Source organism: Telmatherina bonti, assembly GCF_933228915.1.
Source record: "Telmatherina bonti genome assembly, chromosome: 11".
NCBI classification, from domain to species: Eukaryota; Metazoa; Chordata; class Actinopteri; order Atheriniformes; family Telmatherinidae; genus Telmatherina; species Telmatherina bonti.
Genome location: NC_136629.1, coordinates 39,009,822 through 39,025,779, shown reverse-complemented (window position 1 = coordinate 39,025,779; position 15,958 = coordinate 39,009,822). Strand labels below are relative to the sequence as shown.

At 51.8% G+C, this 15,958-nt stretch overlaps 1 protein-coding gene across 1 annotated transcript in view; it reads left to right on the top strand.

The window, feature by feature from the left end:
- The window catches only part of itsn1 (intersectin 1 (SH3 domain protein)), a 119,664-nt gene that overhangs the window by 43,547 nt on the left and 60,159 nt on the right, over positions 1-15,958 (top strand). The window contains exon 18 of the mRNA XM_079249009.1: positions 13,823-13,906. Within this exon, the coding sequence (XP_079105135.1) occupies positions 13,823-13,906 (84 nt within the window). The remainder of the gene's footprint in view (positions 1-13,822; positions 13,907-15,958) is intronic.

Below are 15,958 nucleotides of genomic sequence, written 5' to 3'. Positions count from 1 at the left end.
CCGCCGTCACGTGAAGCTTCTGAGGAAGACTGCAGCTGACAGCCGAAACAGGAGGTAAAAGCCGAAACCACCTACCTTTGTCTGGCACAAGAACACACACACACACCCGTCTTTCTGTGGTGTGTCACCATGGCAACATGGACTGGAAACCAAACCTGAATGTTGGAGATCGACACACCTCCGAACCAATCACTGGTTTTATTCAGCATCTGTGAAGAGCATGTTCAGGTGATGATGATGATGATGACCACCCCCTCGGGGCCAGTATCTGTCAGTGCATCTCTAGATTATTCTTTGTTGATGTAAAATGAATTTGTGGCATGTTTGCTGTTTAGTTTAACACATTAACTAGTTAACTAGTTGTCTGACAGGATTGTTGAATGAATTCTTACATGACGTCCGGTCTCGTCTTCATTGCATCCTTTCTCCCAGTCTGTGTGCTGACGCTGTGTGTGTGTGTTTGTGCTCTTCTGCAATACGGAGAAGAGCACAATGACGAGAAGGATAGGAGACTAACAGTGACATGGTAGAACGCAATAAACAGATTTTTATCAGAGTTGTTCACTGCAGACAGCATCAGACAGCGTCAGACAGCGTCAGACAGCATCAGTGCAGACAGCATCAGACAGCGTCAGACAGCGTCAGACAGCGTCAGACAGCATCAGACAGCATCAGACAGCGTCAGTGCAGACAGCATCAGACAGCATCAGTGCAGACAGCATCAGACAGCGTCAGACAGCGTCAGACAGCATCAGTGCAGACAGCATCAGACAGCGTCAGACAGCATCAGACAGCGTCAGTGCAGACAGCATCAGACAGCATCAGACAGCGTCAGTGCAGACAGCATCAGACAGCGTCAGTGCAGACAGCGTCAGACAGCATCAGACAGCGTCAGACAGCATCAGACAGCGTCAGTGCAGACAGCATCAGACAGCGTCAGACAGCGTCAGTGCAGACAGCATCAGACAGCATCAGACAGCATCAGTGCAGACAGCATCAGACAGCATCAGTGCAGACAGCATCAGACAGCGTCAGACAGCGTCAGACAGCATCAGACAGCGTCAGACAGCATCAGACAGCATCAGACAGCGTCAGACAGCGTCAGACAGCGTCAGACAGCATCAGACAGCGTCAGACAGCATCAGACAGCGTCAGACAGCATCAGACAGCATCAGACAGCATCAGACAGCGTCAGACAGCGTCAGACAGCATCAGACAGCGTCAGACAGCATCAGACAGCATCAGACAGCATCAGTGCAGACAGCATCAGACAGCATCAGACAGCATCAGTGCAGACAGCATCAGACAGCATCAGTGCAGACAGCATCAGACAGCATCAGACAGCATCAGACAGCGTCAGACAGCATCAGACAGCGTCAGTGCAGACAGCATCAGACAGCGTCAGTGCAGACAGCATCAGACAGCGTCAGTGCAGACAGCATCAGACAGCGTCAGTGCAGACAGCATCAGACAGCATCAGACAGCGTCAGACAGCGTCAGACAGCATCAGACAGCGTCAGTGCAGACAGCATCAGACAGCGTCAGTGCAGACAGCATCAGACAGCGTCAGTGCAGACAGCATCAGACAGCGTCAGTGCAGACAGCATCAGACAGCATCAGACAGCGTCAGTGCAGACAGCATCAGACAGCATCAGACAGCATCAGACAGCATCAGACAGCATCAGACAGCGTCAGTGCAGACAGCATCAGACAGCGTCAGACAGCATCAGACAGCGTCAGTGCAGACAGCATCAGACAGCATCAGTGCAGACAGCATCAGACAGCATCAGACAGCATCAGACAGCATCAGACAGCATCAGTGCAGACAGCATCAGACAGCATCAGACAGCATCAGACAGCATCAGACAGCGTCAGACAGCGTCAGTGCAGACAGCATCAGACAGCATCAGTGCAGACAGCATCAGACAGCGTCAGACAGCGTCAGACAGCATCAGACAGCGTCAGTGCAGACAGCGTCAGACAGCATCAGACAGCATCAGACAGCGTCAGACAGCATCAGACAGCGTCAGACAGCATCAGTGCAGACAGCATCAGACAGCATCAGACAGCATCAGACAGCATCAGTGCAGACAGCATCAGACAGCATCAGACAGCATCAGACAGCATCAGACAGCATCAGTGCAGACAGCATCAGACAGCATCAGACAGCATCAGTGCAGACAGCATCAGACAGCATCAGACAGCATCAGACAGCATCAGTGCAGACAGCATCAGACAGCGTCAGACAGCATCAGACAGCGTCAGACAGCATCAGTGCAGACAGCATCAGACAGCATCAGACAGCATCAGACAGCATCAGACAGCATCAGTGCAGACAGCATCAGACAGCATCAGACAGCATCAGTGCAGACAGCATCAGACAGCATCAGACAGCATCAGACAGCATCAGACAGCATCAGTGCAGACAGCATCAGACAGCATCAGTGCAGACAGCATCAGACAGCATCAGACAGCATCAGTGCAGACAGCATCAGACAGCATCAGACAGCATCAGACAGCATCAGACAGCATCAGACAGCATCAGTGCAGACAGCATCAGACAGCGTCAGACAGCATCAGACAGCATCAGACAGCATCAGTGCAGACAGCATCAGACAGCATCAGACAGCATCAGACAGCATCAGACAGCATCAGTGCAGACAGCATCAGACAGCATCAGACAGCATCAGACAGCATCAGTGCAGACAGCATCAGACAGCATCAGACAGCATCAGACAGCATCAGTGCAGACAGCATCAGACAGCATCAGACAGCATCAGTGCAGACAGCATCAGACAGCGTCAGTGCAGACAGCATCAGTGCAGACAGCATCAGACAGCATCAGTGCAGACAGCATCAGACAGCATCAGACAGCATCAGTGCAGACAGCATCAGACAGCATCAGTGCAGACAGCATCAGACAGCATCAGTGCAGACAGCATCAGACAGCATCAGTGCAGACAGCATCAGACAGCATCAGTGCAGACAGCATCAGACAGCATCAGTGCAGACAGCATCAGACAGCATCAGACAGCATCAGACAGCATCAGTGCAGACAGCATCAGACAGCATCAGACAGCATCAGTGCAGACAGCATCAGTGCAGACAGCATCAGACAGCATCAGACAGCATCAGTGCAGACAGCATCAGACAGCATCAGTGCAGACAGCATCAGACAGCATCAGACAGCATCAGACAGCATCAGACAGCATCAGTGCAGACAGCATCAGACAGCATCAGACAGCATCAGTGCAGACAGCATCAGACAGCATCAGACAGCATCAGTGCAGACAGCATCAGACAGCATCAGACAGCATCAGTGCAGACAGCATCAGACAGCATCAGACAGCATCAGTGCAGACAGCATCAGACAGCATCAGACAGCATCAGACAGCATCAGTGCAGACAGCATCAGACAGCGTCAGACAGCATCAGTGCAGACAGCATCAGACAGCGTCAGTGCAGACAGCATCAGACAGCATCAGACAGCATCAGTGCAGACAGCATCAGACAGCATCAGACAGCGTCAGTGCAGACAGCATCAGACAGCATCAGTGCAGACAGCATCAGACAGCATCAGTGCAGACAGCATCAGACAGCATCAGACAGCGTCAGACAGCGTCAGACAGCGTCAGACAGCATCAGACAGCATCAGTGCAGACAGCATCAGACAGCATCAGACAGCATCAGACAGCATCAGACAGCATCAGACAGCATCAGACAGCATCAGACAGCATCAGACAGCATCAGACAGCATCAGACAGCGTCAGACAGCATCAGACAGCATCAGACAGCATCAGACAGCATCAGACAGCATCAGACAGCGTCAGACAGCATCAGACAGCATCAGTGCAGACAGCATCAGACAGCATCAGACAGCATCAGACAGCATCAGACAGCATCAGACAGCATCAGACAGCATCAGACAGCGTCAGACAGCATCAGTGCAGACAGCATCAGACAGCGTCAGTGCAGACAGCATCAGACAGCATCAGTGCAGACAGCATCAGACAGCGTCAGACAGCATCAGTGCAGACAGCATCAGACAGCGTCAGTGCAGACAGCATCAGACAGCATCAGACAGCATCAGTGCAGACAGCATCAGACAGCGTCAGACAGCATCAGTGCAGACAGCATCAGACAGCATCAGACAGCGTCAGACAGCATCAGTGCAGACAGCATCAGACAGCATCAGACAGCATCAGTGCAGACAGCATCAGACAGCATCAGACAGCATCAGACAGCATCAGACAGCATCAGACAGCATCAGACAGCATCAGACAGCGTCAGTGCAGACAGCATCAGACAGCATCAGTGCAGACAGCATCAGACAGCATCAGACAGCATCAGACAGCATCAGTGCAGACAGCATCAGACAGCATCAGACAGCATCAGACAGCATCAGTGCAGACAGCATCAGACAGCATCAGACAGCATCAGACAGCGTCAGACAGCGTCAGTGCAGACAGCATCAGTGCAGACAGCATCAGTGCAGACAGCATCAGTGCAGACAGCGTCAGACAGCATCAGACAGCATCAGACAGCATCAGACAGCATCAGACAGCATCAGACAGCGTCAGACAGCATCAGACAGCGTCAGACAGCATCAGACAGCGTCAGACAGCATCAGACAGCATCAGACAGCGTCAGACAGCGTCAGACAGCATCAGACAGCATCAGACAGCATCAGACAGCATCAGACAGCGTCAGACAGCGTCAGTGCAGACAGCATCAGACAGCGTCAGACAGCATCAGACAGCATCAGACAGCGTCAGTGCAGACAGCGTCAGACAGCGTCAGTGCAGACAGCGTCAGACAGCGTCAGTGCAGACAGCGTCAGACAGCGTCAGTGCAGACAGCATCAGACAGCATCAGACAGCATCAGACAGCATCAGACAGCGTCAGACAGCATCAGACAGCGTCAGACAGCATCAGACAGCATCAGACAGCGTCAGTGCAGACAGCGTCAGACAGCATCAGACAGCGTCAGACAGCATCAGACAGCATCAGACAGCGTCAGACAGCATCAGACAGCATCAGACAGCGTCAGACAGCATCAGACAGCGTCAGACAGCATCAGACAGCATCAGACAGCATCAGACAGCATCAGACAGCATCAGACAGCATCAGACAGCGTCAGACAGCATCAGACAGCGTCAGACAGCATCAGACAGCGTCAGTGCAGACAGCATCAGACAGCGTCAGACAGCGTCAGACAGCGTCAGTGCAGACAGCATCAGACAGCGTCAGACAGCATCAGACAGCATCAGACAGCATCAGACAGCATCAGACAGCATCAGACAGCATCAGACAGCATCAGACAGCATCAGACAGCGTCAGACAGCATCAGACAGCGTCAGTGCAGACAGCATCAGACAGCGTCAGACAGCATCAGACAGCGTCAGTGCAGACAGCATCAGACAGCATCAGTGCAGACAGCATCAGACAGCATCAGACAGCATCAGTGCAGACAGCATCAGACAGCGTCAGACAGCGTCAGACAGCGTCAGTGCAGACAGCATCAGACAGCGTCAGTGCAGACAGCATCAGACAGCGTCAGTGCAGACAGCATCAGACAGCATCAGACAGCATCAGACAGCATCAGACAGCGTCAGACAGCATCAGACAGCGTCAGACAGCGTCAGACAGCATCAGACAGCGTCAGTGCAGACAGCATCAGACAGCGTCAGTGCAGACAGCGTCAGACAGCATCAGACAGCATCAGACAGCGTCAGTGCAGACAGCATCAGACAGCATCAGACAGCATCAGACAGCATCAGACAGCATCAGACAGCGTCAGTGCAGACAGCATCAGACAGCGTCAGACAGCATCAGACAGCGTCAGTGCAGACAGCATCAGACAGCATCAGTGCAGACAGCATCAGTGCAGACAGCATCAGACAGCATCAGACAGCATCAGACAGCGTCAGTGCAGACAGCATCAGACAGCATCAGACAGCGTCAGACAGCGTCAGTGCAGACAGCATCAGACAGCATCAGTGCAGACAGCATCAGACAGCGTCAGACAGCGTCAGACAGCATCAGACAGCGTCAGACAGCATCAGACAGCATCAGACAGCGTCAGACAGCATCAGACAGCATCAGACAGCATCAGTGCAGACAGCATCAGACAGCATCAGACAGCATCAGACAGCATCAGTGCAGACAGCATCAGACAGCATCAGACAGCATCAGACAGCATCAGTGCAGACAGCATCAGACAGCATCAGTGCAGACAGCATCAGACAGCATCAGACAGCATCAGTGCAGACAGCATCAGACAGCATCAGACAGCATCAGACAGCATCAGTGCAGACAGCATCAGACAGCATCAGACAGCATCAGACAGCATCAGTGCAGACAGCATCAGACAGCATCAGTGCAGACAGCATCAGACAGCATCAGACAGCATCAGTGCAGACAGCATCAGACAGCATCAGACAGCATCAGACAGCATCAGTGCAGACAGCATCAGACAGCGTCAGACAGCATCAGTGCAGACAGCATCAGACAGCATCAGACAGCGTCAGTGCAGACAGCATCAGACAGCATCAGACAGCATCAGTGCAGACAGCATCAGACAGCGTCAGACAGCATCAGACAGCATCAGACAGCGTCAGTGCAGACAGCATCAGACAGCATCAGTGCAGACAGCATCAGACAGCATCAGTGCAGACAGCATCAGACAGCATCAGACAGCGTCAGACAGCGTCAGACAGCGTCAGACAGCATCAGACAGCATCAGTGCAGACAGCATCAGACAGCATCAGACAGCATCAGACAGCATCAGACAGCATCAGACAGCATCAGACAGCATCAGTGCAGACAGCATCAGACAGCATCAGACAGCATCAGACAGCGTCAGACAGCATCAGACAGCATCAGACAGCGTCAGACAGCATCAGACAGCATCAGACAGCATCAGACAGCGTCAGACAGCATCAGACAGCATCAGTGCAGACAGCATCAGACAGCATCAGACAGCATCAGACAGCATCAGACAGCATCAGTGCAGACAGCATCAGACAGCGTCAGACAGCATCAGACAGCATCAGTGCAGACAGCATCAGACAGCATCAGACAGCATCAGACAGCATCAGACAGCATCAGACAGCATCAGACAGCATCAGACAGCGTCAGACAGCATCAGTGCAGACAGCATCAGACAGCGTCAGTGCAGACAGCATCAGACAGCATCAGTGCAGACAGCATCAGACAGCGTCAGACAGCATCAGTGCAGACAGCATCAGACAGCGTCAGTGCAGACAGCATCAGACAGCATCAGTGCAGACAGCATCAGACAGCGTCAGACAGCATCAGTGCAGACAGCATCAGACAGCGTCAGACAGCATCAGACAGCGTCAGACAGCATCAGACAGCGTCAGACAGCATCAGTGCAGACAGCATCAGACAGCATCAGACAGCATCAGACAGCATCAGACAGCATCAGACAGCGTCAGTGCAGACAGCATCAGACAGCATCAGACAGCATCAGACAGCATCAGACAGCATCAGACAGCATCAGACAGCATCAGACAGCATCAGTGCAGACAGCATCAGACAGCATCAGACAGCATCAGACAGCATCAGACAGCATCAGACAGCGTCAGTGCAGACAGCATCAGACAGCATCAGACAGCATCAGTGCAGACAGCATCAGACAGCATCAGACAGCATCAGACAGCATCAGACAGCATCAGACAGCGTCAGTGCAGACAGCATCAGACAGCATCAGTGCAGACAGCATCAGACAGCATCAGACAGCATCAGACAGCATCAGACAGCATCAGACAGCATCAGTGCAGACAGCATCAGACAGCATCAGTGCAGACAGCATCAGACAGCATCAGACAGCATCAGACAGCATCAGACAGCGTCAGACAGCGTCAGTGCAGACAGCATCAGTGCAGACAGCATCAGTGCAGACAGCATCAGACAGCATCAGTGCAGACAGCATCAGACAGCATCAGACAGCATCAGACAGCATCAGTGCAGACAGCATCAGACAGCATCAGTGCAGACAGCATCAGACAGCATCAGACAGCATCAGACAGCATCAGACAGCGTCAGACAGCATCAGACAGCGTCAGACAGCATCAGACAGCGTCAGACAGCATCAGACAGCATCAGACAGCATCAGACAGCGTCAGACAGCATCAGACAGCATCAGACAGCGTCAGACAGCGTCAGACAGCATCAGACAGCATCAGACAGCGTCAGACAGCATCAGACAGCATCAGACAGCGTCAGTGCAGACAGCGTCAGACAGCATCAGACAGCATCAGACAGCATCAGACAGCGTCAGACAGCATCAGACAGCATCAGACAGCATCAGACAGCATCAGACAGCGTCAGACAGCATCAGACAGCATCAGACAGCGTCAGACAGCATCAGACAGCATCAGACAGCGTCAGTGCAGACAGCGTCAGACAGCGTCAGTGCAGACAGCATCAGACAGCGTCAGACAGCGTCAGACAGCGTCAGACAGCGTCAGTGCAGACAGCGTCAGACAGCATCAGACAGCATCAGACAGCATCAGACAGCATCAGACAGCGTCAGACAGCATCAGACAGCATCAGACAGCATCAGACAGCGTCAGACAGCGTCAGACAGCATCAGACAGCGTCAGACAGCATCAGACAGCGTCAGACAGCGTCAGACAGCATCAGACAGCGTCAGACAGCATCAGACAGCGTCAGACAGCATCAGACAGCATCAGACAGCGTCAGACAGCGTCAGACAGCGTCAGACAGCGTCAGACAGCATCAGACAGCATCAGACAGCGTCAGACAGCATCAGACAGCGTCAGACAGCATCAGACAGCGTCAGACAGCGTCAGACAGCATCAGACAGCGTCAGACAGCATCAGACAGCGTCAGACAGCATCAGACAGCATCAGACAGCGTCAGACAGCGTCAGACAGCGTCAGACAGCGTCAGACAGCATCAGACAGCATCAGACAGCGTCAGACAGCATCAGACAGCATCAGACAGCGTCAGACAGCATCAGACAGCGTCAGACAGCATCAGACAGCGTCAGACAGCGTCAGACAGCGTCAGACAGCGTCAGACAGCGTCAGACAGCGTCAGTGCAGACAGCGTCAGACAGCATCAGACAGCATCAGACAGCATCAGACAGCGTCAGACAGCGTCAGACAGCGTCAGACAGCATCAGACAGCGTCAGACAGCATCAGACAGCATCAGACAGCATCAGACAGCGTCAGACAGCGTCAGACAGCGTCAGACAGCGTCAGACAGCGTCAGACAGCGTCAGACAGCGTCAGACAGCATCAGACAGCATCAGACAGCGTCAGACAGCGTCAGACAGCGTCAGACAGCGTCAGACAGCGTCAGACAGCGTCAGACAGCATCAGACAGCATCAGACAGCATCAGACAGCGTCAGACAGCGTCAGACAGCATCAGACAGCGTCAGACAGCGTCAGACAGCGTCAGACAGCATCAGACAGCATCAGACAGCGTCAGACAGCATCAGACAGCATCAGACAGCGTCAGACAGCGTCAGACAGCATCAGACAGCATCAGACAGCATCAGACAGCATCAGACAGCATCAGACAGCATCAGACAGCGTCAGACAGCGTCAGACAGCATCAGACAGCATCAGACAGCGTCAGACAGCGTCAGACAGCGTCAGACAGCGTCAGACAGCGTCAGACAGCGTCAGACAGCGTCAGACAGCGTCAGACAGCGTCAGACAGCGTCAGACAGCGTCAGACAGCGTCAGACAGCGTCAGACAGCGTCAGACAGCGTCAGACAGCGTCAGACAGCGTCAGACAGCGTCAGACAGCATCAGACAGCGTCAGACAGCGTCAGACAGCATCAGACAGCGTCAGACAGCGTCAGACAGCGTCAGACAGCGTCAGACAGCGTCAGACAGCATCAGACAGCGTCAGACAGCGTCAGACAGCGTCAGACAGCGTCAGACAGCGTCAGACAGCGTCAGACAGCATCAGACAGCGTCAGACAGCATCAGACAGCGTCAGACAGCGTCAGACAGCATCAGACAGCGTCAGACAGCGTCAGACAGCATCAGACAGCGTCAGACAGCATCAGACAGCATCAGACAGCGTCAGACAGCGTCAGACAGCATCAGACAGCGTCAGACAGCATCAGACAGCATCAGACAGCATCAGACAGCGTCAGACAGCATCAGACAGCGTCAGACAGCATCAGACAGCATCAGACAGCATCAGACAGCATCAGACAGCATCAGACAGCATCAGACAGCGTCAGACAGCATCAGACAGCATCAGACAGCATCAGACAGCGTCAGACAGCGTCAGACAGCATCAGACAGCGTCAGACAGCGTCAGACAGCATCAGACAGCGTCAGACAGCATCAGACAGCATCAGACAGCATCAGACAGCATCAGACAGCGTCAGACAGCATCAGACAGCATCAGACAGCGTCAGACAGCATCAGACAGCGTCAGACAGCATCAGACAGCGTCAGTGCAGACAGCATCAGACAGCGTCAGTGCAGACAGCATCAGACAGCGTCAGACAGCGTCAGTGCAGACAGCATCAGACAGCGTCAGTGCAGACAGCATCAGACAGCATCAGACAGCATCAGTGCAGACAGCATCAGACAGCGTCAGTGCAGACAGCATCAGACAGCGTCAGACAGCGTCAGTGCAGACAGCATCAGACAGCATCAGACAGCATCAGACAGCATCAGACAGCATCAGACAGCATCAGACAGCATCAGACAGCGTCAGTGCAGACAGCATCAGACAGCGTCAGACAGCGTCAGACAGCATCAGTGCAGACAGCATCAGACAGCGTCAGACAGCATCAGACAGCGTCAGTGCAGACAGCGTCAGTGCAGACAGCATCAGACAGCATCAGACAGCATCAGACAGCATCAGACAGCATCAGACAGCGTCAGACAGCATCAGACAGCATCAGACAGCATCAGACAGCGTCAGTGCAGACAGCATCAGACAGCATCAGACAGCGTCAGTGCAGACAGCATCAGACAGCATCAGACAGCATCAGACAGCATCAGACAGCATCAGACAGCGTCAGACAGCATCAGACAGCATCAGACAGCATCAGACAGCGTCAGTGCAGACAGCATCAGACAGCATCAGACAGCATCAGACAGCATCAGTGCAGACAGCATCAGACAGCGTCAGACAGCATCAGACAGCGTCAGACAGCATCAGACAGCATCAGACAGCATCAGACAGCGTCAGACAGCATCAGACAGCATCAGACAGCATCAGACAGCGTCAGTGCAGACAGCATCAGACAGCGTCAGACAGCGTCAGACAGCATCAGTGCAGACAGCATCAGACAGCGTCAGACAGCATCAGACAGCGTCAGTGCAGACAGCATCAGACAGCGTCAGACAGCATCAGACAGCGTCAGTGCAGACAGCATCAGACAGCGTCAGTGCAGACAGCATCAGACAGCATCAGACAGCGTCAGTGCAGACAGCATCAGACAGCGTCAGACAGCGTCAGACAGCATCAGTGCAGACAGCATCAGACAGCGTCAGACAGCATCAGACAGCGTCAGTGCAGACAGCGTCAGTGCAGACAGCATCAGACAGCATCAGTGCAGACAGCATCAGACAGCATCAGACAGCGTCAGACAGCATCAGACAGCATCAGACAGCATCAGACAGCGTCAGTGCAGACAGCATCAGACAGCATCAGACAGCATCAGACAGCATCAGACAGCATCAGACAGCATCAGACAGCATCAGACAGCATCAGACAGCATCAGACAGCGTCAGACAGCATCAGACAGCATCAGACAGCATCAGACAGCGTCAGACAGCGTCAGACAGCATCAGACAGCATCAGACAGCATCAGACAGCGTCAGACAGCATCAGACAGCATCAGACAGCATCAGACAGCATCAGACAGCATCAGACAGCATCAGACAGCGTCAGACAGCATCAGACAGCATCAGACAGCGTCAGTGCAGACAGCGTCAGTGCAGACAGCATCAGACAGCGTCAGACAGCATCAGACAGCGTCAGTGCAGACAGCGTCAGACAGCATCAGACAGCATCAGACAGCGTCAGACAGCATCAGACAGCATCAGACAGCGTCAGTGCAGACAGCATCAGACAGCATCAGACAGCGTCAGTGCAGACAGCATCAGACAGCATCAGACAGCATCAGACAGCGTCAGTGCAGACAGCATCAGACAGCATCAGACAGCATCAGACAGCGTCAGACAGCATCAGACAGCATCAGACAGCGTCAGTGCAGACAGCATCAGACAGCATCAGACAGCGTCAGTGCAGACAGCATCAGACAGCATCAGACAGCATCAGACAGCGTCAGACAGCATCAGACAGCGTCAGACAGCATCAGACAGCATCAGACAGCATCAGACAGCGTCAGTGCAGACAGCATCAGACAGCATCAGACAGCGTCAGTGCAGACAGCATCAGACAGCATCAGACAGCATCAGACAGCGTCAGACAGCATCAGACAGCATCAGACAGCATCAGACAGCATCAGACAGCATCAGACAGCATCAGACAGCATCAGACAGCATCAGACAGCATCAGACAGCGTCAGTGCAGACAGCATCAGACAGCGTCAGTGCAGACAGCATCAGACAGCATCAGACAGCGTCAGTGCAGACAGCATCAGACAGCATCAGACAGCGTCAGACAGCATCAGACAGCGTCAGACAGCATCAGACAGCGTCAGTGCAGACAGCATCAGACAGCATCAGACAGCGTCAGTGCAGACAGCATCAGACAGCATCAGACAGCATCAGACAGCGTCAGTGCAGACAGCATCAGACAGCATCAGACAGCGTCAGACAGCATCAGACAGCGTCAGACAGCATCAGACAGCGTCAGTGCAGACAGCATCAGACAGCATCAGACAGCGTCAGTGCAGACAGCATCAGACAGCATCAGACAGCATCAGACAGCGTCAGTGCAGACAGCATCAGACAGCATCAGACAGCGTCAGTGCAGACAGCATCAGACAGCATCAGACAGCGTCAGTGCAGACAGCATCAGACAGCATCAGACAGCATCAGACAGCGTCAGTGCAGACAGCATCAGACAGCATCAGTGCAGACAGCGTCAGACAGCATCAGACAGCATCAGACAGCGTCAGTGCAGACAGCATCAGACAGCATCAGACAGCATCAGACAGCGTCAGACAGCATCAGACAGCATCAGACAGCGTCAGTGCAGACAGCATCAGACAGCGTCAGACAGCATCAGACAGCGTCAGTGCAGACAGCATCAGTGCAGACAGCATCAGTGCAGACAGCGTCAGACAGCATCAGTGCAGACAGCATCAGACAGCATCAGTGCAGACAGCATCAGACAGCGTCAGTGCAGACAGCATCAGACAGCGTCAGTGCAGACAGCATCAGACAGCATCAGACAGCGTCAGTGCAGACAGCATCAGACAGCGTCAGTGCAGACAGCATCAGACAGCATCAGACAGCGTCAGTGCAGGCAGCGGATAACCGTAGCATTGTCTGACCGGTGTAATTCACAGTGAATCAGAGGCACAGACGACTGAGATGTGAACGATATCTGACTATCCTTCCCTCCACCCTCCTCTGCACTACTTCCTGTTCCTGACATCTTTTCTGGCCGGGCCTATTCTTTCCTCTGTTTTCATCTGTGATGCTACTTGATGCTACTGCCTGTTTTCTGCTCCTCGCTCTCATTTTCTGTATTTTGTTTCTCACGTTCATGTCTCTCCCTGTCTTATTCTTTGTTTAATCCACATAATAAACCCCTCCTTCTATATTCTCTACTCCTCTTATTTATCTCCTACACTGGCCTTTTGCACCCATGCCAGTCTCTGTGTGAGTTCTATGCCAACCACTGTGCCAGGATAGAAGCCCTGCGACGCCAGCTTGAGGAGGAAGAGACAGGGAGACAGGTAGAGCACACTGCCACTGCTGGACTGGGGTGGTACTGCCTCCTCATGAAAGATATCAGACTAAATGACCAGCATTCTGCTGTTGATGGCAAACCTGGAGCATCTGATCGGCCCTGCACTCTGATTGTACAACACTGATGTTTCTCCGATCGAACTACTAACCTGCAGTCATTTAGGAGGGTTTTATCCTCTTAACACCACTGACAGACATGCAGCTTGTTGTGTTTCAGGGGAACTCATGCTGCCCTCATCATGCAGATTAATGTGTTGCAGCCAGTAGAAACCACACACACACACACACACACACACACCCTGAAGTACTGGCTCTGTCCTGTTGTTGGTCATTTTACGTGTCAGAGATGTTGGCGTCTGATGAAGAGGCACGCTTGTTTAACCTTGAGGTGGAGGTATCTGCAGTCATGTGCAAAAGAAAGTTAACTCTGTCTGGACTTCCAGGCTTCATGTAAAGTACAGTAAAGACGAGACTGAAGCAGCACGAAGAGATCTGTGGGAGTTTCTGAACCCTCTGACAGAAACTTTCTCATTATTTACGTAGTCAGAAACATTGTTTAAGCTCTTTGGATGTTTCTACCTTTCGTTCTGTCCTCAGGATGACCCCAGACAGCTTCCGTAACGTTGAGGTCAGGACTTAAAGCCTCCGTCAGACTAGTTACCACTGACTCTCATTCAGTTCTGGTGTTTCTTGGTATATCTCAGCTGGGGGGGTGTCGAATCAAAAAATCAGGATTTTTTTTTCTTCACAATTTCAAAATCGATTTTTTTCAAATAAATAAAATGAATCCACTATAAAATGTTTGTCATTTTCATTGTTTTTATTGATCTTTTTACTTGTCTTTTTGGGCATCATAGCAGCAGACTGATGGTCTCTCTGCTGTTTTGGTTTTTCTTCATTAAAATTAATAAAAATGAAGAGCAAAAAAAAGTTTTAGACATTTTTTATTTTATTTTTAATCTACAAAAATCAGCAATATGGGAGAATTGTGAAAATCACAATTTAAATAGAATCGGCACCCAAAAAATCAAATTGGGACGAAAGCATATCGTCAGAGCCCATTTCCCCCCACTTCCCTTCCCCGAGACCGGCTTTTTGTCAGCGAATGTTCCAGGAAGATGGTTTCTGATGTGACTTTGGTCGTTGGGTCAACCTCAGATCCAGCTGCATTTCTCAGGTCTTTACTGGATGTTCTCCAGCTGCTTGGAAGCAAATTGTTAGGAACAGTATGTCATGTATTTAATATTTTACATATTGAGTTTACTTTCTTTATCACATGACTGCATTTAGACCAGTTTATATCTGTAGTGCAGGACTAATAACAGTGATGTGTGTAAATTAAAGAGGAATAAAGCTCCTGATAGTCATGCAAAGCTATTTATTTTCCAGATTTTGGAGAATCTGCTGAGGCTTCTTGCACTCTGACAGCCTGTTTTTACAACACTGACTGCATCACAGCAGCAATCAGTGTCGCCAGAGCCTTCAAGCTCCAGACATGATGTTCTCATTTCATTCAGTTTGGCAGCCAAGCTGCTTTTACAAAAGTTAGAAACCAGTTTTAAAATAACTAAATGATGTAATTATTGATGAAACGACTCGAGCTTCTGTCGTGTCAGCAGAAGTGCTCTGAGTCTGTTTAGCATCTCTTTAAATCTGTTGACATGTATGTCTGCCTTACACCGTCACTGGTCACAGTGTAAATAAGGACTAAAACATTAACTTTGCGTGCGTGTGTGTGTGTGTGTGTGTGTGTGTGTTTCAGCAGCAGGAGCAGGGACAGCTGCAGGAGTGTGTCTCAGCCGTCAGAGTGTGTCTGGCTCGGCTAGGCTACATGATAAAGGTCCACGCAGCAGACCAGCGTTCCCGTCAAGCCCCTTTCTCCTCTTTCCTGACGGCTCTTGTTATTTATAAACCCCCCCCCCCCCCCCGTTAGCTCTCTGTTTATCCAGCTGGCTGCTTCCATAGCTAACTCTGTAGACCAGGTTAGCAGGTTTTATTAGATCACTACGCTGTGCTGTGATCCGACAGCCTGTTTGCTA